This window comes from Balaenoptera physalus (assembly GCF_965194825.1).
Source record: "Balaenoptera physalus genome assembly, chromosome: 19".
NCBI lineage: Eukaryota > Metazoa > Chordata > Mammalia > Artiodactyla > Balaenopteridae > Balaenoptera > Balaenoptera physalus.
This window is the reverse complement of record NC_138900.1, coordinates 7793691-7815400: the sequence shown is the minus strand read 5'-3', so window position 1 is coordinate 7815400 and position 21710 is coordinate 7793691. Positions and strand designations below refer to the sequence as shown.

The window sequence follows — 21710 nt, the reverse complement described above, 5'->3', positions numbered from 1 at the left end:
ACTCGGGTGTCACACAGATATCCTTTTCCCAAGGCAGCAAAAAGAGGTTTGTTCTTATCTTAGGTCCCTTCTGAAGAGTGTGGGAAACCTTCCAAATCCTCCAGCAACTGGACCCATGTCTCATTGACCAGAAGTGTGTCACATGCCCCCTGACCCCTTATAAGGCATGGTGAATGAGACCCTGGGATTGACTTAGCTTCAGATCAATAAATCTTTGCCCGCTGCAGCTGGGGAGTTGATCAGCTTCCTCTGAAGGACATGATGGTTTGCAGTAAGAAAATTGGGGTGCTCTTACCACGGAAGAAGGGAGGAATGTCTGTAGGGTGCAATACAGGGAAGCCCTGGATTATTGTGCAAGTTGGTCACTACACAAAGGTCCCTGGACAAGGAGGCAAGTGGGGCTTAAATAGAGCCTACGGTCTGCTCTCCAAGCCATGTGTCCCTGGGACTGTGTCCACCCAGAGGGCTCACTTTTTTCTAATTAGTCCACCCAGAGTGGGGACCTTTTGCCCAGTTTTCACAAGAGAGCCATATTGGCTAGTAGTTGGTGTGAATCCAAGACCTTGTGCCCCACCTCTGCAACCCTGGCTTCTGGAGACTACGATGATTATTGTTGAGAACTCAGAGACCAGCATGGCTCGGTGAACTTGACGAGAGTCTATTCATTCTTTTAGTAAATACCTGTAGTGATGAACCTAACAGGATCCCTGCTCTCAAGGACTGCGTTAACAAAACATAGTGGCTTCAAGTGACAGCAATTAATTATTTCCCACCAGTCCGTGGGTCAGCTGGGTGATTCTCTGCTCCAGTGCAACGTTGGCTGAGTGCTTTTATGCAGCTGCATTTAGTGGCGCTCATTTGGAATATCCTGCAAGACAGGCTAGCTTGGACTCCCTCACAACATGGCTTTCAAGTTGTTTGCTGAAACACTTACTCTTGGAGCCCTCAGTCGTCATCATCATGTAAGAAGTCCAGCTATCTGAAGCAACCATGCTGTGAGGAGGCCCAAACTCAGTGAGAGGCCACAGATTAACAGTCTTAGCTGAGGCCAGCTTCAAGTCATCCCAGCCCACACATCAGACATGTGAGTGTAGAAGCCTCCAGATGATTCCACAGTTGTTCCAGTCTACCTAGCGTTTAGAGTGATCCAGCCAAGGCTCCTGACAACATGTTGCAGAGACAAGCCATATCTGAATTCCTGATTCACAGATTCTGTGAGCACAACACTCTGATTGTTTCATGCCACTAAGTTTTGGGATAATCTGTTAGGCAGCCATAAATAACTGGATAACAAACTAAATAGATTAGTCTCTGCATTTGCAAAATCTTTTACGACTTTGGCATGAAGTAGGCCAACATGCACATCCTCACCTGACTTGAGATCCCACGTGCAAAGGTCCTGTGGCGGGGTGGGGGGTAGTCTAGTTATACATGAGAGTGAAATGAGACCAGTGTGACTGGAGCACATGGAGACAGACATAGGTGGAGAAGTTAGCACGGTGGGACCATGAAATGCCTTGTCGACCATGATGAGGACTTTGGGTTTTATTCTAAGACCAATGGGAAGCCATCAGAGGACTTTAATTAGGGGAGTAATATGATCTGATTTGTTGTGTGGACATATCTGGCTGCTATTTGGAGATAGGGCTGTAAGGGCAAGGATGGAGACAGAGACCAGTGAGAAGGCTACTGTAATGTTTCCAGCATGCAGAGATGGTGAACCATGGAGGTAATGGTGAAATAGAAGTCTCATTTCAAGGGCCCAACAGAAATTCCTAGTGTCTCTCTGCCACAGTTTGACATTCCTGAAAAAGATAATCTGATTGGCTCAATCGGATTGATATTTGAGTCAGGCATCCACCATGAGTCAATTACCTGAGATCATGGGGAGGGGGGGGTCACCTAATACAAACACGGCCACCATATTTGTAAGGGAGCTGATTCAAGAAAAGGTAATGAAAGAATACCCTAAGAATTGGGAAGATGCTGGGACTTCCCTGGTGGTCCAGTGGTTAAGACTCCACGCTTCCGAGCAACTAGGCCCGTGAGCCACAACTACTGAGCCTGCGCGTCTGGAGCCTGTGTTCCGCAACAAGAGAGGCCGCGATAGTGAGAGGCCCGCGCACCGCGATGAAGAGTGGCCCCCGCTTGCCGCAACTACAGAAAGCCCTTGCACAGAAACGAAGACCCAACACAGCCAAAAATAAATAATAAATAAATAATAAATAAATTAAAAAAAAAAAAAAAAAGACTCCACGCTTCCACTGCAGGGGGCACGGGTTCCATCCCTGGTGGGGGAACTAAGATCCCACATGACGAATGGTGTGGCAAAAAAAAAAAAAAAAAAAAATTGGGAGGAAGCTCCAAAAATGGGTACAAAGGAAAAAAAGGTTTGCCACTCACATTTCAGTGACTGAAGAAAGTCATGTGGTCATACCCAATTTCAAAGAGGTGTCGATGAAAAATTAATCAGAGGACCTAAGAAAGAAATGGAAAATTTTATTTGGGCCAAATTTGAGGATTATAACCAGGGAAGAGCATCTCAGAAAACTCTGAGAACTGTTCCACCGGTTAGAAATCAAGGCACAGTTATATAAGTTTTTTTGAGACAGAGGGCTGTACATCAAATGATGCGTTATTGACAGTTTACATAATCCAGATCTAAGCGTCATCCTGGTGGGTCACGTGACACCTTACAAGCTCAAGAAGGAATTTTTTTTTTTTTTTTTTTTTTAGGAATGTTATCTTTTAAGGAGTTGTCTTGTTAGTGCTAGGAGAATATTGCTCTTTATGACTGAGCAGGGATTCCTGCCCATGGGGGAGGGGGAGTTTGTCAATGGGTAATGCAGACACGCAATGCACAGTGGGGGGAGAGGAGAGGCCAAAGGGTAGAGAAGAATCTTTTTTTTTTTTTTTAACATCTTTATTGGCGTATAATTGCTTTACAATGGTGTGTTAGTTTCTGCTTTATAACAAAGTGAATCAGTTATACATATGTTCCCATATCTCTTCCCTCTTGCATCGAGAAGAATCTTTATGTTTAAATTTTTCTCATCTTGCCATAATACATGAATTTTATTTCACAGAGGGCAAGCAAGAGCAACCTGCCCACATGCCCCAGATTTATGCATGGCTCTAACGACTACCACACATCCCCTTGCAGACCTCTTCAGTCTCTCTGGGTGGTTCTCTTAGGGCCTCTTTCTTGTGGCTTGGTACCCAAGGAATGGGATGCCACAGTACTTACTAGGCTAATAGGTTTCTCGGTAACTCTACTCAAGGATTCCCCTTTCAAATTTCCAGCCTTATTTTATACAACTTGAATGGGTGGTGGTCACTGGACCAGGTTTTGCTATTTAAAGCAAAAGAAAAGAAATTCTATGTTCATTTATTAATTCAGCATTCTCTATTTTCTTCATGTACATTTAAAAATGTATTGGGGGGCACATTTTACATGCTTCTAAATTAAAGCAACGTCATGGTTGGTCATAGTTTCCCAAAATGTCTGTGACAACATCTCCCCTCATTTCAGCCCCCCAAGCCTTCCCCTGCCCACCCCCATGTCAGTAAACGGCACTGTCCATTTACTTCAACCAAACACTTAAACTTACCCTTGATTCTTTCTTTCACATTTTGGAAGTTTTAGCCACAGCAATCAGAGAAGAAAAAGAAATAAAAGGAATCCAAATCAGAAAAGAAGAAGTAAAACTGTCACTGTTTGAAGATGACATGATACTATACATAGAGAATCCTGAAGATGCTACCAGAAAACTACTAGAGCTAATCAATGAATTTGGTAAAGTAGCAGGATACAAAATTAATGCATAGAAATCTCTTGCGTTACTATACACTAATGATGAAAAATCGGAAAGAGAAATTAAGGAAGCACCCCCATTTACCACTGCAACAAAAAGAATAAAATAACTAGGAATAAACCTACCTAAGGAAACAAAAGACCTGTATGCAGAGAACTATAAGACACTGATGAAAGAAATTAAAGATGATGCAAACAGATGGAGAGATATACCATATTCTTGGATTGGAAGAATCAACATTGTGACAATGTCTATACTACCCAAAGCAATCCACAGATTCAATGCAATCCCTATCAAATTAACAATGCCATTTTTCACAGAACTAGAACAAAAAAATCTCACAGTTTGTATGGAAACACAAAAGACCCCGAATAGCCAAAGCAAACTTGAGAAAGAAAAGTGGAGCTGGAGGAATCAGGTTCCCTGACTTCAGACTATACTACAAAGCTACAGTAATCAAGATAGTATGGTACTGGCACAAAAACAGAAATATAGATCAATGGAACAGGATAGAAAGCCCAGAGATAAACCCATGCACATATGGTCACCTTATCTCTGATAAAGGAGGCAAGAATATACAATGGAGAAAAGACAGCCTCTTCAATAAGTCGTGCTGGGAAAACTGGACAGCTACATGTAAAAGAATGAAATTAGAACACTCCCTAACACCATACATAAAAATAAACTCAAAATGGATTAAAGACTTAAATGTAAGGCCAGACACTATAAAACTCTTAGAGGAAAACATAGGCAGAACACTCCATGTCATAAATCACAGCAAGATCTTTTTTGACCCACCTCCTAGAGAAATGGAAATAAAAACAAAAATAAACAAATGGGACCTAATGAAACTTAAAAGCTTTTGCGCAGCAAAGGAAACCATAAACAAGACGAAAAGACAACCCTCAGAATGGGAGAAAATATTTGAAAATGAAGCAACTGAGAAAGGATTAATCTCCAAAATATACAAGCAGCTCATGCAGCTCAATATCAAAAAAACAAACAACCCAATCCAAAAATGGGCAGAAGACCTAAAGAGACATTTCTCCAAAAAAGATATACAGATTGCCAACAAACACATGAAAGTATGCTCAATATCACTAATCACTAGAGAAATGCAAATCAAAACTACAATGAGGTATCACCTCACACTGGTCAGAATGGCCACCATCAAAAAACCTACAAACAATAAATGCTGGAGAGGGTGTGGAGAAAAGGGAACCCTCTTGCACTGTTGGTGGGAATGTAAATTGATACAACCATTGTGGAGTACAGTATGGGGGTTCCTTAAAAAACTAAAAATAGAACTACCATATGGCCCAGCAATCCCACTACTGGGCATATACCCTGAGAAAACCATAATTCAAAAAGAGTCATGTACCACAATGCTCATTGCAGCTCTATTTACAGTAGGCAGGACATGGAAGCAACCCAATTGTCCATTGACAGATGAATGGATAAAGAAGATGTGGCACATACATACAATGGAATATTACTCAGCCATAAAAAGAAACGAGATTGAGTTATTTGTAGTGAGGTGGATGGACCTAGAGACTGTCATACGAGTGAAGTAAGTCAGAAAGAGAAAAACAAATACCATATGTTAACACATATATATGGAATCTAAAAACAAAAAACAAAAAACTGATTCTGAAGAACCTAGTGGCAGGACAGGAATAAAGACGCAGACATAGAGAATGGACTTGAGGACACGGCGGAGGGGAAGGGCAAGCTGGGACGAAGTGAGAGAGTGGTATGGACATATATACACTACCAAATGTAAAATAGGTAACTAGTGAGAAGCAGCCGCATAGCACAGGGAGATCAGCTCGGTGCTTTGTGTCCACCTAGAGGGGTGGGATAGGGAGGGTGGGAGGGAGATGCAAGAGGGAGGAGATATGGGGATATATGTATATGTATAGCTGATTCACTTTGTTATACAGCAGAAACTAACACACCATTGTAAAGCAATTATACTCCAATAATGATGTTAAAAAACCCTAATATTAAAAAAATAATAATAATTTAAAAATAAATTAAATAAATAAATGCAAGAAATCCTACATCCATAGGGAAAAAGTAAGCCTTGACCCCTACCTCACACCATGCACAAATGTTAATTCAAGATGTATCACAAACCAGAAGGTGAAAGCTAAAAGCATAAAGCTTCTAGAACAAAACACGGAAGAAAAGCTCATGACCTTGATGTGGGCAAAGGTTTCTTAACTAAGACACACACACACAAAAAACAGTAACCATAAAAAAACTGGTATGTTGGACTTCATTAAAATGAAAAACTTTGATTCATTAAAAGACTCTTTTCAGACTTCCCCAGTGGTCCAGTGGTTAACACTCCATGCTTCCACCACAGGGGGTGCAGGTTCAATTTATGATCCGGAAAGTTCTGCCTGCCACAAGGTGTAGCAAAAAAAAAAAAAAAAAAAAAAGCTAAAGAAAAAAAAAGACACTTTTCATGTTTGCAGTATCTACATTTCACAAGGCTCATATGCAGAAGATATAAAGAATGTCTATAAGTCAATAAGAAAAAGACAAAAACTTCATTAGAATACATGGGCAAAAAAAATTGAACAGATGGTTTGAAAATGATGATAAGCAAATGTCAATTAGCACATGAAGATATGTGTTCATTTTCAGGTTGCTTATTTTCCTTCCCCCTCCGTCACTGTCCCGAGACCTACTCCCAGCTGCTTCTTTTTACAGCTCACCCTCTCTACCCCATAGCTGAGGGAAGGGGGTGATTTCTCAGGTCACTTTAGATTCTGGAGGCTGACTCTATGTGGTGGGATATTAGGATAGGAGGTATTTTTTCCTGGGATTCCTCACTGCTGCATCTCCTATCATTACCTAGGGAATTATTCTGACCCCACAACCCTACATTTCTGCTTTTTAAGCCTCTCAGTTTGGGGTACTTTGTTACAGCAACCTTAGGAAACTAAAAGTACCTAAGAAAGTGGGGAGGGGAGAGGGTTGTTTCTGGTGATTTTATGGAGTTTCTTCAGTGAACCAAGCTTCAGTAAAAGGCTGGCTGTTATCCTGTCCATTTTAATTTAATTAATTATGTTCATGGTCATGGGGTGTTCCTTCCAACAATTAGTTTTCCTAGGGTTCTATCCATGGCCCATTGTTCTCCCTGGGTGATTTCATAGTTTCACATGCTGTATTTTGATGACTCTCACATTTTTATTTTGGGGCCAGAAACATCGCTTTAGACACCCCCCAAAAAAGTTGAATAATAGAATAACTTTAAAAATTCCAAAAGTAGAGAGTGCTGAGCAGGGCAGGCTCTACCAGATGTTAAAAACTAATGTCACACCTCAATAAATAAAACAGTGTGATCCCAGTGCATGGAAAACAGATGAAAGGAACTGCCTAGAAAGGTCAGAAATGGACAGCAATTCATTTGGAAATTTAATGTATGTTGAGGGTAACATTACAAATTAATGATTAAAAGATAAATTCTTAACCATCTAGGGGGATAAATTCTTGAGCCATCTAGAGGGAAAAAACCAAGCTCTTAAAAAGAAAACTAAAAGAAAATTAAAACTTAAAAACTTAAAAATTAAATTACAAAATGTAAAAAGATCATGTGTCATTTTTTGTTTACATATAGGACCGTACAAACTTTGGAACTTGCTGTTCTTTTTAAATCTGCTTTGTATAGTAAGCATCTTTCCAATCTCTTTTGGTAGTTGCAAAAGATTCTATTGTATTTATCAACTATGGCACATCCATACTCCACCTGAAGGTTTTTAGGGTGTTTGTTATTTTTTGCTATTACAAATAATGCTGGGGAGAATATCCTTGTCATTTGCCATTTTGGGCTATAGTGTGGGAAATCTTTATGCATGCATACTAATATTTCTTTTAAAGGATATATTATTAGAATTGAAATTTCTGGGTCATGAAGTGTGCATTTAAAATCAACTATGCTGTATAACTTGTGAAAAAATTTATATTCTGTCCAACCCCATTTATATTCTGTCCAAACCCATTCCCCCACAGTCTTGCCAAAGTTGGATATTACCATCTTTTAAAATTTTCTCCGATTTCTTTGGGGGAAAATGGCACCATTTTCAATTACATTTCTCTTTGAGTGAGGTCTCTTTTAGTCTTTTTATCACTTCTCCTGAGCTTTGAAGTCAGTCTGCTAAGCGAGATTCTTGGATTCTCAAACTCAGTAGGCCAAAGTGAATTGAGTGATTCTTCACTTTGCTCCCCTTGAAGCTATTTCTCTTTTGCATGTTTTTTTTTTCCATGTTTTCTTAACAGCCACAGCAAGCCTTCTGCAACAACCCAACCCTGAAACTTATTTTTAATTCTTCCCTTTTCTTTATTTGCCTTCTGTTCATTACGAAGCCCTGATTATTTTTTTAAATTCTAACATCATACATGTGAAACATTCATAAAATGCACAGTTTAAAGAATAACAGGGCTTCCCTGGCGGTGCAGTGGTTAAGAATCCGCCTGCCAATGCAGGGGACATGGGTTCGAGCCCTGGTCCAGGAAGATCCCACATGCCGCGTAGCAACTAAGCCCATGCACCACAACTACTGAGCCTGTGCTCTAGAGCCCACGAGCCACAACTACTGAAGCCGGCATGCCTAGAGCCCGTGCTCTGCAACAAGAGAAGCCACCGCAATGAGAAGCCCGCACACCACAACAAAGAGTAGCCCCCGCTTGCCGCAACTAGAGAAAGGCCGCGCAACGAAGACCCCATGCAGCCAAAAATAAATAAATAAATAAATAAATTTATTAAAAAAAAAAAAAAAAAGAATAACAGGGCAGGGACTTCCCTGGTGGTCCAGTACGTAACACTCCGTGCTCCCAATGAAGGGGACCTGGGTTTGATCCCTGGTCAGGGAACTAGATCCCACATGCATGCCGCAACTAAGAGTTCACATGCCGCAACGAACATCCTGCGTGCCACAACTAAGACCCGGTGCAGCCTAAATAAATGAAAAGAATAACGGCAGAAACTCCTATCCAGATTAAGACCTGGTGTGTCGGTGGACCCCAAGACCGCTCTCGGGTTCAATGATCTGCTGGAAGGACTCACAGGAAAGCCGTTATACTCATGTTTGTGTTTTATTACAGTGAAAAGATACAGATTAAAATCAGCAAAGGCAAAAGGTGCACAGGGTAGAGTTCAGGAGAGACCAGGTGGAAGCTTCCAGTTGTCTCTCCCAGTGGAGTCATATGAACAGCACTTAGTTCTCCCGGCAACGATGTGTGACAAGACATACTAAGTATTGCCAACCAGAGAAGCTCCCACGAGCCTTGGTGTGCAGGATTTTTACTGTGGGTTGATCACGTAGGAATGGCTGGATGCCCACGTGACTGACCTCAGCTACTCAGTCTCCAGCACCTCCAGAAGTTAAGCTAATACCATGTGGTCCAAGGCCCCAAGTAAACAAAGACACTCTTATCAGGTAGGACAAGCCAAGAGCTTAGAGGTTATGTCCCAGGAGCTGATCATTGGTCAGTCCTCTCTTTGGAATGTGCGGGGTTTGAGCACCCCAAGACTGTTGACTTAACCCTTTACTGCACACCTGGGATGCTGTCAGGATACGGAAACACCCAGAAAGCCTCTCTCCCTCCACTGCAGTTAATGGTGACTCTCACTTTTGTTGGCATATATCTATCTTTCTTTATCCTTTTACCATCTCTGGATGTGTCTGTAAACACAATCATTTTGTTCTGCTTGGTCTATTATTTCCCAGCTTTAGTGACTACAATTTATATACAATAATATCCACCCATTTGCTAGCAGCATTATTCATAATAGCCAAAAAGGGGAAACAACCCAAATGTCCATCACCTGCTGAAGGGATGAACAAAATATGGTGGATCCATAAAATGGCATATTATTCAGCCATAAAAAGGAGTGAAATACTGTAACCGAAAGTGGGGGTCTGGCTGCTCACCGCTCAAAAGCTAATGAAGAGGCAAAGTTGGTGGAAAAGAAAGTTTGCCTTATTTTGGATGCTGGCAACTGGGGTGGGGGTGAGGGTGGAATTCTGTCCAAAGGTCAACTCGCCCCCCTTGACAATCAGTGGGAAAGAGCTTTTATAGACAGAGGGAGGGGGCTACATGCAGAAATAGCAGTCAGCTCTGACAGTCATCTGGAAATTGGTCATTGGTGGTCTGACCAGCATCATCTTGATTGTTTTAAGTACAGTTAATCTTCAGTTCCAGGGTCAGTTTGTTCCCATTTCCTTGAGGTCAATTCTCAGAATTATGGCAGCTTATGTCATGGCTACACTCTGGTCACCATGTAGTTAACTTCTTCCACCTGGTGGGGATTTCAGTATCTACAAGATGGATCACAGGACATGGCTCAGAATATTATCTATAGCCCTTGAAGAGGAATTAAAGGTCCTTGACTTTGCTTAGTGACTAACCTATTATTGTTTTGTCCTGTTTGACTGCTTTTTTTGCTTCTGCATCTTCTCACTTCTCTGATTAAATTTATTCTTTGGCTAAAGGTTTTCCACAGACAAAAGGCAGGCAGAGGACATGGTGGGGAAGGACCATAGGGTCCTGCTCCATTTTAATACTATACATGCTAAAACATGGGTGAACCTTGGAAACATTATGCTGAGTGAAAGAAGCTGAACACAATGGAGCACATATGATTCCATTCATATGACATATCCAGAACAGGCAAATCCACAGAGACAAAAAGTAGATTAGTGGTTGCCTAGTGGGAGGAGCAGAGGTTTGGGAGGAAATGGGCAGTGACTGCTAATGAGTATGGATGGGATTTCTTTTTGTGGTGACGAAAATGCTCTGATATTGATTGTACTGCTGGATGGGCCACTCTGTGTATATACTAAAAGGAACCACTGAGCTGCTTCTGTTACTGAACCTAGCTTGGGTCTGCCTGCCCACGTGGAGTAAAGACACTCTACTGACACTGGGTTGTGGTGAAGGAAAGTGCAGTGTTTATTGCAGGGCACCAAGCAAGGAGTCCAGGCAGCTAGTGCTTAAAAGACCTGATGGATTTCAGGGAAAGGTTTTTAAAGACAGGGTAAGGGAGAGGGGTTGTGGGCTGCATGATCAGCTCTTGGACATTCTCCTGATTGGCTGGCAGTGAGGTAACTGGGAGTCAACATCATCAACCTTCTGGTTCCAACCAGTCTGGGGTCTACATTCTTGTGGGTAGCATACAATTAACTTCTTCCACCTGGTGGGGGTTTCAGTATCTGCAAAACAGCTCAAAGGATATGACTCAGAATATCATCTATAGTTCCTCCCTTGAGGAGGAACTAAATGTCCTTGACTTTGTTTAATGGCTAAACTATTATTATCTTGTCTTGCTAGACTGTTTTTCCTTTGCTTCTGCATATCTCACCTCTCTGATAAAATTTATTCTTTGTAACTCGGGGAAGGCCTAGGAGGCTAAAGTTTTTCTACAGACAAGAGGTATGTGGAGGACACGGGGGGATTTGTCCCGGGAAGGTCCCATAGGGTCCTGCTTGGTTACACCTCCTGGTCACTTTACTTTTGCCTTTTCTAGAATCATAAAGAATCATTCCATGTTTAGTGTTTTGTGTTTGACTTCTTTCACTTAGCATCATGTTTCTAAGATTCAGTCATATCCTTGCAGGTATCAACCATTCACCGCCTTTTCACTGCTGAGGAGTATTCCACTGTGTGCGTGTCCCATGGGGTGCTTATCTGTTCACCATCTGACGGACATTTGGGCTCTCCCCAGTTTAGAGCTATAATGAATGATGCTGTTATCAACATTTGTGTACAATTCTTTATGCAAACATGTTTTCATTTCTCTTGGGAAAATACCTAGGAACCAGGTCATCTATGAGGTCCGAGAGGAGAAGTGACTTGTCTAGGGTCCCCAGATAGGGAGGGGCTGGGTTCAAAGTCTGAATGAAGGTTTGGCACTGAAGCGGTTTGCCCAAGGGAAGGAGAGAGCCTGTCTTCTAGAGAATGAATGTTCACAATTCCCATTTCCCTCTTTTCCTCCCAGTTCAGCCACCTAACCCCCCCTGCCCTGGCTCTGAGGTCTTCATCACCAGTCTGTCTGAGGTATGGGAGTCCCCATTATCCACCATCAGGGATAAACAAGATTTGAGAGAAAGAAGAGGTTAACAGTGGACAGACTGAAAATGAGAAAGCTGGACAACACCAAGGGCAGGGCAACCCTTGTGCACACATGGTGGTCACGTGGGGGGGGGGTGCACAGCCATTTGGCAGAGGAGTGGAAATCGAATCAATCCTGTGGGTCGGTGACAGTCACTGACACTTAATGAGCACTTACTATACGCCAGGCATTGTTCTAAGCACCTTACACAGGTTAACTCATTTATTCCTCACACCACCCACACAAAGTACTATTGCCCTTGTTCCCATTATATGAATGAAGAAACTGAGGCACAGAGAGGTTAAATGGCTTGCCGTAGGCCAGGCAGCTAGTGATGGAGAGATAAGTCCACACAGGTGGATCTGGCCCCAGAGATGACCCTCAACCACCATGGCACCTGCTTCTGTGTCAAGCTCTCCTGGGTGTGTTTCCCAGAGAAATTCTCCCACAGGTCCCTAAGAGGCTGTGGTTGGTGGAGTTGGGAGCTGGGAGGTGGTCATCACTGGCGAAGCAGAAAGAAAAAATAAGGTGGACGATGGGAATTCCCTGGAGGTCCAGTGGTTAGGACTCCATGCTTTCATTGCTGAGGGCCCAGGTTCAATCCCTGGTTGGGGAACTAAGATCCCACAAACTGTGAGGCCAAATAATAATAATAATGATAATAATAATAATAATAATAACGTAGAGGTAAAAGGCAGAATAGAATAGAAGTCAGTGATTGGAAGCAGCCAATTAGCTATGTGGTAACAGAGAAGGGAGGGAGAAAGAGATACGAAGGGAGGGAGGGAGAAATGGGGTGCGGGGGGGTAGAGAAGAGGAAGAAGAAGAGAAGGAGGGGGAGGGAGAAGGGGGAGAAAAGCAAAATATATTCTTCTCCAGTCTACCCAATGAATATGAATGTATCTTTCTGGGGAATATGTCTATAAAATAAACTGGTAATTTGTCACATATATTCTTGGTATTTTTCATGCTTCCACTGAGATCGTGGGATGGCAGCACGGTGGGGGGAGGGGTTCCCATCTGACCTCATCCTCCCCCCAGCTCCCCCATAGGGCCAGCCCTCATTTTTCCCCACCCCCTTGGGGGAGGCCCAGTCCTTGCCTCAGGGGCAGGAGGAAGTAGCTGACATGTCCGGGAAAGGGCTGAGGGACGGGCCATGGAGAATGCAGGACCCAAGCCCGTCCCTCAGACTCTGGGCCCAAACCTGCACACTCCTCGCAATCCTGGGTCTGTCTTTCAAATCTCCACCTTCCAGAGAATTCCTCAGCCGCCCCTAGCCCTGACTCTCTTTGAGACTGCACACAGGGCCCACAGGCTCTCAGCCCAAGGCCGCCCTCCTCTGGACACAGGAGAGACGGGGACAGAGTGAAGACACAGAGGCTGGCAGAGATGGGAAGAGACTGATATAGGGATATAGGCGTAGAAGTGTCAGAAGGGAAACAGAGACAGAGGAAGACCTGCCAACACCCACCTTTTATTCCAGGAACCCTGACCTCACAAGTTTCCCCAGGTGGCAGCGCCCTTCACACCTTCAAGCCTTTGCATGTTCTTCTCCCTCTACAAGGATGCTGTCTTCCAAGAGCTTCCTCCAACCAGCTCCTCCTCACCCTTTGAGTCTTGGCGAAAATATTTTCTCTGACCACCCTGTCCCATTCCCCTGCAGCTTCTGGTCACCTTCTAGGAGTCATGCCCCTCCTATTCCTTGTACCATTGCCATGAAAATCCCTATCACCCTGCACTGGGACTCTCTTGGCAAATGTCTGAGCTCCACTAGAGCAGAGATTGAGGTTGTTTGATTTTTCAACCCTGAGGGCACAGGCTGTAGACATATTCATCTGATTTAAAACCCTACTCCAACACCTCCTGTCTGTGTGACACTGGGCAGGTCGCTCCCCTTCTCTGATCTTTCATTAATTCATCTGGAAAGTAAGGAGGACAAATTCTACATGATTGGTTTGGAAGACATGAAAGATTCCCTTTGCCTCATGGTAACGAGCATTTGTTCCCTTCCATTTTTATCTTGGATCTTCAATGTTCACCAGAGTTTACACACTTCGAGGCACTAGAATTGTCGATCAGCAGCTAATAATGGTGATTAATGTTTATCATCACATGTCACATGCCAGGTCCAACTCAGGGACATTCTCAGTGAACTCTCTCAGCCACACTGGGCTGTAGCTACAAATAAGGAAACTGACATGACAGCAAGCCAGGGGAAGTCACCGGTTCTAGGTCCTGTAACACATAACTAATCCACTGTACATTCGCACCTGTAGTGGACACTGTTGGCAGCCTGCCCAGGTCCCCTCAGATTCCTCTTACCAGTTCTGTGCACCCAACACCCGGCTTCTGTGTGGTTTATGCATTAATCATGCCTTTTTATTTCTGTATTTCTGGTGCTTTGACATCTGGGGCCTTGCTGACATTGGAGGGACTGCCCCTCCCAGGGCTAGCCAATTCCTAGAGGTAATAAAGGACTGACATGTAAGTATGCCTTTCACATGCAAAGCAACCAACCCAGAGCCCATACCCCCAACCACTTCCTTTATGGCATTCTATACTTCAGGCCACTATTCATCTGCCTAATCACCCCAGGGCCAAGTTCCAGGCAACTGGGGACAACCCTTACACCCCAGAGCCTGATGAAATTATTCAAATAATAAGACAATCCTAAGCTTACTCTGCCTCATCTGTTCCTTCCCAAGGAAACCACAATAAAGACTCTTGTCCAAGTTTCTCCTCTTCCCCTCTAACTCCTGACTGACCCTGGTGCCCTGCATAGCTTGGCATGCCCCCTTCCTTCGGGATCTGTGAAAATAACAAACTATCTTTTCAGTGGCAATTGTCTCCCGACCTATTGGTCTCACCATACCTGAATGATAATAAACCTATATTTTAAAAGAGTTTGCTGCTAAGGGCTTACCCTGCAACCTTGTTCCCAGGACTGCCCTTGAGCTTGAGGTGCCTGGAGTTTATATCCTGCCCCCTTCTTGTGACCTGTGGCCCATGACTGCCTAGAGGGGTGTAGTGGCAGGTCTCCAAAGACAGCGCCCAATGACCATGCCCCCGATATTCATACATTTGTGTAGTCCTCTCCCATATTCAGCCTGGGCTACCTTGACTTGCATTAACCAATAAAATGTGGTGGAAGTGACATTGTGCCAGTTCCAAGCTTAGTCTTTAAGAGAGTGGAAGTTTTTGCTTCCTCCCCTAGGAATGCCCACTTTGGGGAGCCCTGAGCTACCATGTGAGGGGTCCAGCTACCTGTTGGAGAAAGAAACCACATGGAGAGGGAGAGCACTGAGACTACACGGAGAATGAGAGAAGTCCAGATATCCCACAGCCCAGTAGGGTCAAGCCTACTAGCCATCCCTGCCAAGGTGCCAGATGCACCTGAGTGTGCCATCTTGGATGTTCCAGCCCAGTTGGGCCCTAAGATGACTCCAGCTTTAGTTGACATTATATGGTGCTGAAGAACTGCCTCACTGAGCCCAGTCAATCCATGGAATTGTGAACAATCACAGACAGTAATTAAGACTCTAAATTTTGGGGTGGTTTGTTATTCAGCAATAATAAACCCAAACAGGGATCTCCCTTTGCCTCAAAGGCCCAGTTCCCTTTGCCTCAAGGTGGGAAAGACTCTACAACTTAATTTATCCTCCAGAGCTCCCCATGGGATCAGGCTGATGTTGGGACTTCACCTGAAATCACATTCTAGCTAGTCTTCTTCCCCATCGCTGTCCTGTTTCATCTATTCCTTCATTGGTTTCTCCTGGGAGCATTTCTTTACTAAAACACGGATACACAAATCTTGTTTCAGTCTCTGCTTCCGAGAGAATCTGACCTCAGATATGACACATCTGATTTTTCTCATCTCCAATCAGAAGCCAAGGGTCTGGCAGACTATTCTCTCTCCCTACTCTTCCCTGTCCCTCTCCTGCATCCAAAAAGCATAGACCACCTTCCAGACTCCCCAGCAACAGGCACCCATCTAGTCAGTGGGATGGGGGGATGAAAATGGGAACAAAAACATCCATGAGGTCTCTGAGGGAAGCAGCAAGCAGCTTGTTTTGCCCTGGTCAGCAGCAAATGAAACCTCTTTGCCCCCAACCACACAACCATGGAGGGGATCATATGGAGGTCAGGCAGAAGTCAGGAGGTGGGCATGTCAGCAGCAGTGCAGGGGCCAGGTGGGGATGAGAGTTGTCTCTGATTTTGTGTCTGTGGTGGGAGGGACTCTGCTGGTTGTTCCAACCCCTCCCTCAGGGAGTCTATCTCTGTGGCCTCTCCATCCCCCCCAGTTCACAGTCCCTGGAAACCCCCAAATCCATCACCATGGATCCTCCAGCAGGTCCCACAGCCTGGTGCCACTGGAATCAGATAAGTCAGCAGAGAAAATGCTGGGGGCTGGGGGGCCACAGCCCAGTGGGGGACCCCCACTCAGAGCCTCCAGCCAATCCAAGGAGTCGGTGGGGCCCCTGGGAGAGGGGGACGGGGAGTTCGTGGGGGATGGGAGCGAGGAAGAGAAGACAGATGAGAGGCCTTCAGAGTCCGGGGAGGGGGACAGCAAGTCGAAGGAGCCGGGGAAGTCCAGGGGGATGGGGGGCAGCATGTCTGTAGGGGAAGGAATGAAGTGTGAGCTTAGGAAGGCAGGGATCCGGACGCCAGCTCCCTATTCGTCCTTTCCAGGAGTCTAGGTCCCCAGCCCACTCCTCCCTAGGACTCAGGAGTCCAGACACCAACCTATTCCTCCCGCGAACCCAGAAGCCCAGAACCTCGGCCCCCTTTTCCCCCAAATCTAGGAGTTCGGCTCTTACCCTCAGGCTCCACCTGATCCTCCAGGATGTCACTGATGCCCCGGTTCGGAAGCAACTGCGGACGGGCAGAACTGGCGTGAACCTGGGACTCCAGCCTGATCCTGACTGAGACCCTAGGCCCGCTCCCTCTCACCTGCGCTCTGCGGATCGCTTCCTGCAGCTCCTCCTCCAGTGTCAGGGCTGTCGAGGCTGGTGCTGAGGAAGGGATCGGCACTGGAGCTGGAGCCTGAGCTGTCGATGCAGCCGGAGCCGGAGCAGGAGCCAGAGCCGTCACAAGGTTTTCCGCGGCACGTGGAGGGGGCAGCGAGTGAGATGTTGGACTCGGCTTGAACTAGAACGTCGAAGAGGGCGAGCTCCTATAAGCCGTGCCCACTGGGAGCAACCCCATCCACTCGCTACCTGTGGCTCCACCTCCTGGTCCCGGCCGGGGCCTTCACTCATCCATCCCTCCCTTCGGCCTCGCCCCCTATTCTTTCATTGGCTTCCCTTCCCTTAAGATCCTCCCCCTTTGCTCTTAACCGCGCCCCACACACTTTATTGGCTAGTCTTTTCTCGACTTCCCGCCCCGTCCCGCTTTGTCTTCTCCTCATTGGTCCACGCGCGTAGTCCCGCTCTCACCGAGCCCGGCCTCCCAGCGGCTCCCAAAGCCTTGCGCCTGAAGCGAGGCCAGGGAGCAGCCGCCGGACCGTCCTCGCGCCGCGGCTTCGGCCGCTCGCGGGGCGGGGCGCCGCCGCGCATGCGCTCCAGGAGCATCGACTTGGTCCCAGACACCGGGAGGCCCCGCAGGCGCAGCTGCTGCCGGAGCTCTGAGACCTAGGGAGCGAGGCGGAGAGAGGCCGTGCTAGGAGGGATCCGGGGCGCAGGTGGGGGGCGGGGGGGTCGGAGCTGGACATTTGGAAACCGAGAGAGGAGGGACTGGGGACCCTAGGTCCTGGATCTTCAATGGAGCAGAGGCTGCAGGGTTAGACTTCTGGGTCCCCACTGAGCGAGAGGGCCAGCCTGGGAAGCTGCTCCCCAAACTCACCGTCAGCTCCTCCAGTTTGAGAGTCTGAAGTTCCAGCTTGTGTGGAGAGGGCGAGGGGCTGGGGACTCCTGGTGGGGAGGGAGTGAGGGGACTGGGCTTCATCCTGGCGAGAGTTGTGAGGGGAAAACAGGTTAGAAGGCGCAGAGAGAAAAGGCATTCTGGAGTCCTCAAAGACAGGGGCTCATGAAGATGCAGGAAAGCAAGGGACCGGAGTTCTGAAGCTCCGAGAGAACAAACAGGAGGCTAGTTCCGGTGCCTGAGAGAAGAGGAACTGGGGCAGGGGCGGGGGTGGGGAGGAGGTGGCTCAGACTCTCGGATATGAGGTCAGGATTTCTGGAAACTGAAGGAAGAGGGGCCGGGGATTTGGACTCTTGAGTCCTGGGGGAGGAGGGATTGGGGGGCCTGAACTTCCCAGAGAACAAAAACAGGGGTCATACCTAGGAGGTGGCTGCTGTGAGTTTGTCCATTCCCATGGAGGTGGTCCAGGGGGACCCAAGGCCGACCCTTCAGCCTGGGGGTCTGCCCTGGACCCTTGTCTCGGCTCTGGGGGCATGTACTGGTGGTATGTCAAGTGCTCCTTGGGCTTGGGCTCCCTCCAATGTTGGGAGATCTTGGGAGACTCCTGAAAAAGCAGGTATGATGTCAAACGCTTCTGCTCCTTTCCCACTTTCCTGCCCCAGAGCCCCATGAAAAGTACGGGGTCGGCTTGTCCCCATCAGAGAGGAGCAAAATGGGCAGCAGTAAGGAGGACCAAGGCTAGACTCTCAGGGGGACTTTCCCTTCACTCTGGTCGAGACTCACCTTCTTCAGGGACCGCCAAGGGTAGTGTTTTGGCTCAGGGAGAAGGACCCCAGGGCTGAAGAGGAAAGGCGCTGGGCTCGAGGGTGAGGCTGGGGCCGGAGCCAGAGCCGGGTCTGCGGCTGAGATCCATGGATCTGGATCCGAGAATGGAGAGGCAGCAAAGGACCCTGAGAGGCCTGCAGGCAGCACGCCAGGCAGGGAGAAACAAGGCTGCATGGGAAGGAGGACCCTGGAGGCCCCAGCCCCCGGGTGCAAGAGGACAGAGCCAGGGAGTGAAACCCAAGTGTTGGGAGCTGGTTGCCTGGACTCCTGGATCTAAGGGCAGAAGTGCTAGGGACCCAGACCTTTACATTCTCAAGAAAGGCAGGAATCTCATCCTCAGTCACCAAGGGGTGTGGTAGCTGAGGATCGCAGATTTCTGGGGTTTTGCTGGGACAGGGGTGGGACCAGCACTCCTGGTTCTTGGGGAGAGAGAGAAGCTGAAAGCCACATCCTGAGATTTGTATGTGTGCCAAGTGTGGGGTGTGGGATGCCCGTCTTCTCCAAAGAAACAGGGTCTGGATTCATGCATTTCATTGGAGTGGGAAAAGCCCAAGAGCAGGAAGAAAAGCTCCTAGGGGTGGGGCAGCCAGGGATCTGTACTCCTGGGTCCTGGGGAAGGGCAGGATGGGATGGCAATGTACCCTGGGGCATAGGGACTGAGGCTCGGGGACCGAAGCAAGATGTGTGGCAGCTGCACTCCAGGGTGCCCCAAGGGAGTGGGGCCGCCATCCCCTCCCTTTCAGGGCCCACACTTACTCGTGTCCTGATAGCGTCTGTGGATCCGAAGCTGGAGGACTGTGGAGGGAGGTGGGAGGAGAAAGGCGGGAAGGGAGTGTCCAAGAGCCTGGCCTGGCAGGCGAGTGTGAGCTGCAGTTGTTGGCGGGACACGTGTGCCCAGCCCCCTTACACACCCCGTGCAGGCGGGTGGGCGGGCAGCCTGCTCCCTTCCCGGGCCTCCTGCTTGTTCCCTGCCAGCACAGCGCCGAAGGCCAGAGCCGTTCTGGGGCCAGGAGCCAGCCAGCGGTGCAGGCAGGAGGCAGCCCTGCCCCCAGCTCCTCCACCTGCCCACTTCGTCAGCCGATGCCCACCCCATCCTCCGCCCAATCACCATCTTAGCGTTTGTACCTCGCCCCCTTTTATCCCCACACCCCGTTTTGCACACGCCCACTCCCTTCTGCACTACCTCTGGGCCTCCCCTCAGTCACCTCCTTTGCACACCCACCTTCAAACACGCATTTCCCTGGGCTCTATTTTTGCATCTACAGCACTTTTGTGCACTGGTACCATTTGCCACGCTTCATCCTAGGCTCACTGTCTCGGCACACACCCAGCCACGTTAACGCATTCAGAATTTGGCCCCCAGTTGTGGAGCAAGGATCTCTCTGCACATTTCTTTGTACACGTGCACTCTTGCACACTCCTTGCTCTTTGGTTACTGGTGTCTTCGCACCCACCCAACCACAGAAGCAGACTCATTTGCACACTCAAGTATGCTCTGTCTACTCAGGACTTGACCTCCAGGTGTACCCACTTGCACACTTTTCACCTGTCCTGGGACCTGAAATGCAACCTTTGACGCTTTCAAGGCTTGAGAGCTCATTGTCCCCTTGCCCACAGTTCCACACTGGGCGCTCCTCCGATTTGCACAGGTGTCAATTTAAGCCCCTGTTCCTTTGCAGTACCTGGTCCTCTGCACACCCACCCCTAGCCGCCCATTCCCCACTATTCACGTGAGCATTGCACCAGCCATTTGCACACTCACTGTCAACCACAACTCCACCCCTTTGCTGGGGCCTCCTTTACATAAATAATCTCTTGCACAGAAAACACATGCCTTTGGCATGTGTCACCACCCCCCCTCCCATGTCACCCCGCCGTGCAGACTCCCAGACTTAGAGTATATTCCCAGGACTGGGAGGATCCCTTCCCTACGTGCACAGAGAGAAGACTCTCACCAGATCGGAACTTGGAGCGAATGATTTGGGAGCGCTGGGAGGAAGCCGCCAGGGTCATTGCCAAGGCTGGGATGGGGACCTGGACTGGGAGGGAGAGCAGGGCCCCCACAGGAGGCAGGGTCAGAGTGGAGGTCAGGAGGCGTCCCTTGCATGTGAACGCAGCAGGGAAAGGGCCTGAGGAACTTAGAGATGGGAGCGGCCTTGGGCCATAACTTCTGGATCCTGGGGGAGGAGGGGGCTGGGAGCCCGGACTCCTGGGTGTGAGGGAGGACGCGCTGAGGGCCCCAACTCCTGGAGTCTGGGGGAGGAAGGACCTCAGATCTGGGACTCCTGGGTCCTAAGAAGGAGGGCACTGGTGGCCTGGACCCCGGGTCTATGAAAGGAGAGGGAGGAAAAGGGGGTGAAGGGAAGGAACTCAATACTCTTAAGGGGCCTAGAATCCAACAGCCTTGATCAATAGGGGAAAGGGGACCCGATAGGTCCCTGGGGAATGGAAGGGTCTCTGCCACCTGCATTTGAGAAGGGCGTGGGTGGGTGGCAGCCACCACGGTCTGTGGGGAGGGGACTAGGCTCAGAGAGGTGACAGAAGAGTTAAGGAGGGTTCCCCTCCCACCCCCCACCCCAGGGGCTTCTCACCAGGTGGGCTCGGCTCAGCTGTGCTCTGGAGCGGGTTGAGTCCCGCAGTCAAGGCTGGAGGCGGCGGGCTCCGCCCTACCAGCCTGGGACCGCCTCTTACCCCCCTTTTGGGGGCGTGTCGGGAGCGATGGAGAGGGGCGGGGGGGAGACAGGAGCCCCTCCTGGCATCCTGAGAAGGGGCGGGAGCACGGACTGGGAGGGCCTGGGGCGGGGCGGAAGTTGGGGTTCCCGGCTCGCTCCTCCTCCACGTCCTGGGGCTGCGGGGTCGAAAGGGACAGCGGCGGGCGGACTGACAGAAGCAGGTGCCAGGAGAGGGGCTCAGGGTGAGCAGCAGCGGCAGGTGGTCGTGCCCCGGCCCTATAGGCAGGTGCCACCTGTCGCTTACTTTTTCCCTGACGCAGCAGCCAGAGTCGGATTCAGGGGAGGGAAAAGTTCAAACTGGAGCCCCGAACTCCTGGGTCTGAGGGAGGAGGGGGCTGGAGACCCGAATTCCTG

At 48.2% G+C, this 21710-nt stretch overlaps 1 protein-coding gene across 7 annotated transcripts; it reads right to left on the bottom strand.

Moving 5' to 3' along the window:
* Positions 1-10757: 10757 nt before the first annotated feature.
* On the bottom strand, positions 10758-21553 carry MAMSTR (MEF2 activating motif and SAP domain containing transcriptional regulator). 7 transcript variants are annotated; one of them, XR_014256728.1, is made up of 9 exons: positions 20580-20684; positions 19381-19419; positions 18583-18758; positions 18219-18403; positions 17782-17884; positions 17376-17570; positions 16758-17088; positions 13887-16554; positions 10758-11560 (listed from the first exon to the last, which is right to left on the bottom strand). XR_014256728.1 is itself a non-coding variant. In XM_082437388.1 (9 exons), exons 2-9 carry the CDS (start codon positions 20635-20637, stop codon positions 16271-16273), a joined length of 1425 nt encoding a protein of 474 aa, XP_082293514.1. In that variant the 5' UTR covers positions 20638-20663; positions 21216-21553; the 3' UTR covers positions 13395-16270. The 7 variants fall into 7 exon arrangements, 5 of the variants coding, with proteins under 5 accessions (XP_082293514.1, XP_082293515.1, XP_082293516.1 ...); XR_014256729.1 differs by lacking the exon at positions 10758-11560 and having other exon boundaries at positions 13395-14400; positions 15642-16554; XM_082437388.1 differs by lacking the exon at positions 10758-11560 and adding an exon at positions 21216-21553 and having other exon boundaries at positions 13395-16554; positions 19381-19473; positions 20580-20663.
* Between the last annotated feature and the right edge of the window lie 157 nt (positions 21554-21710).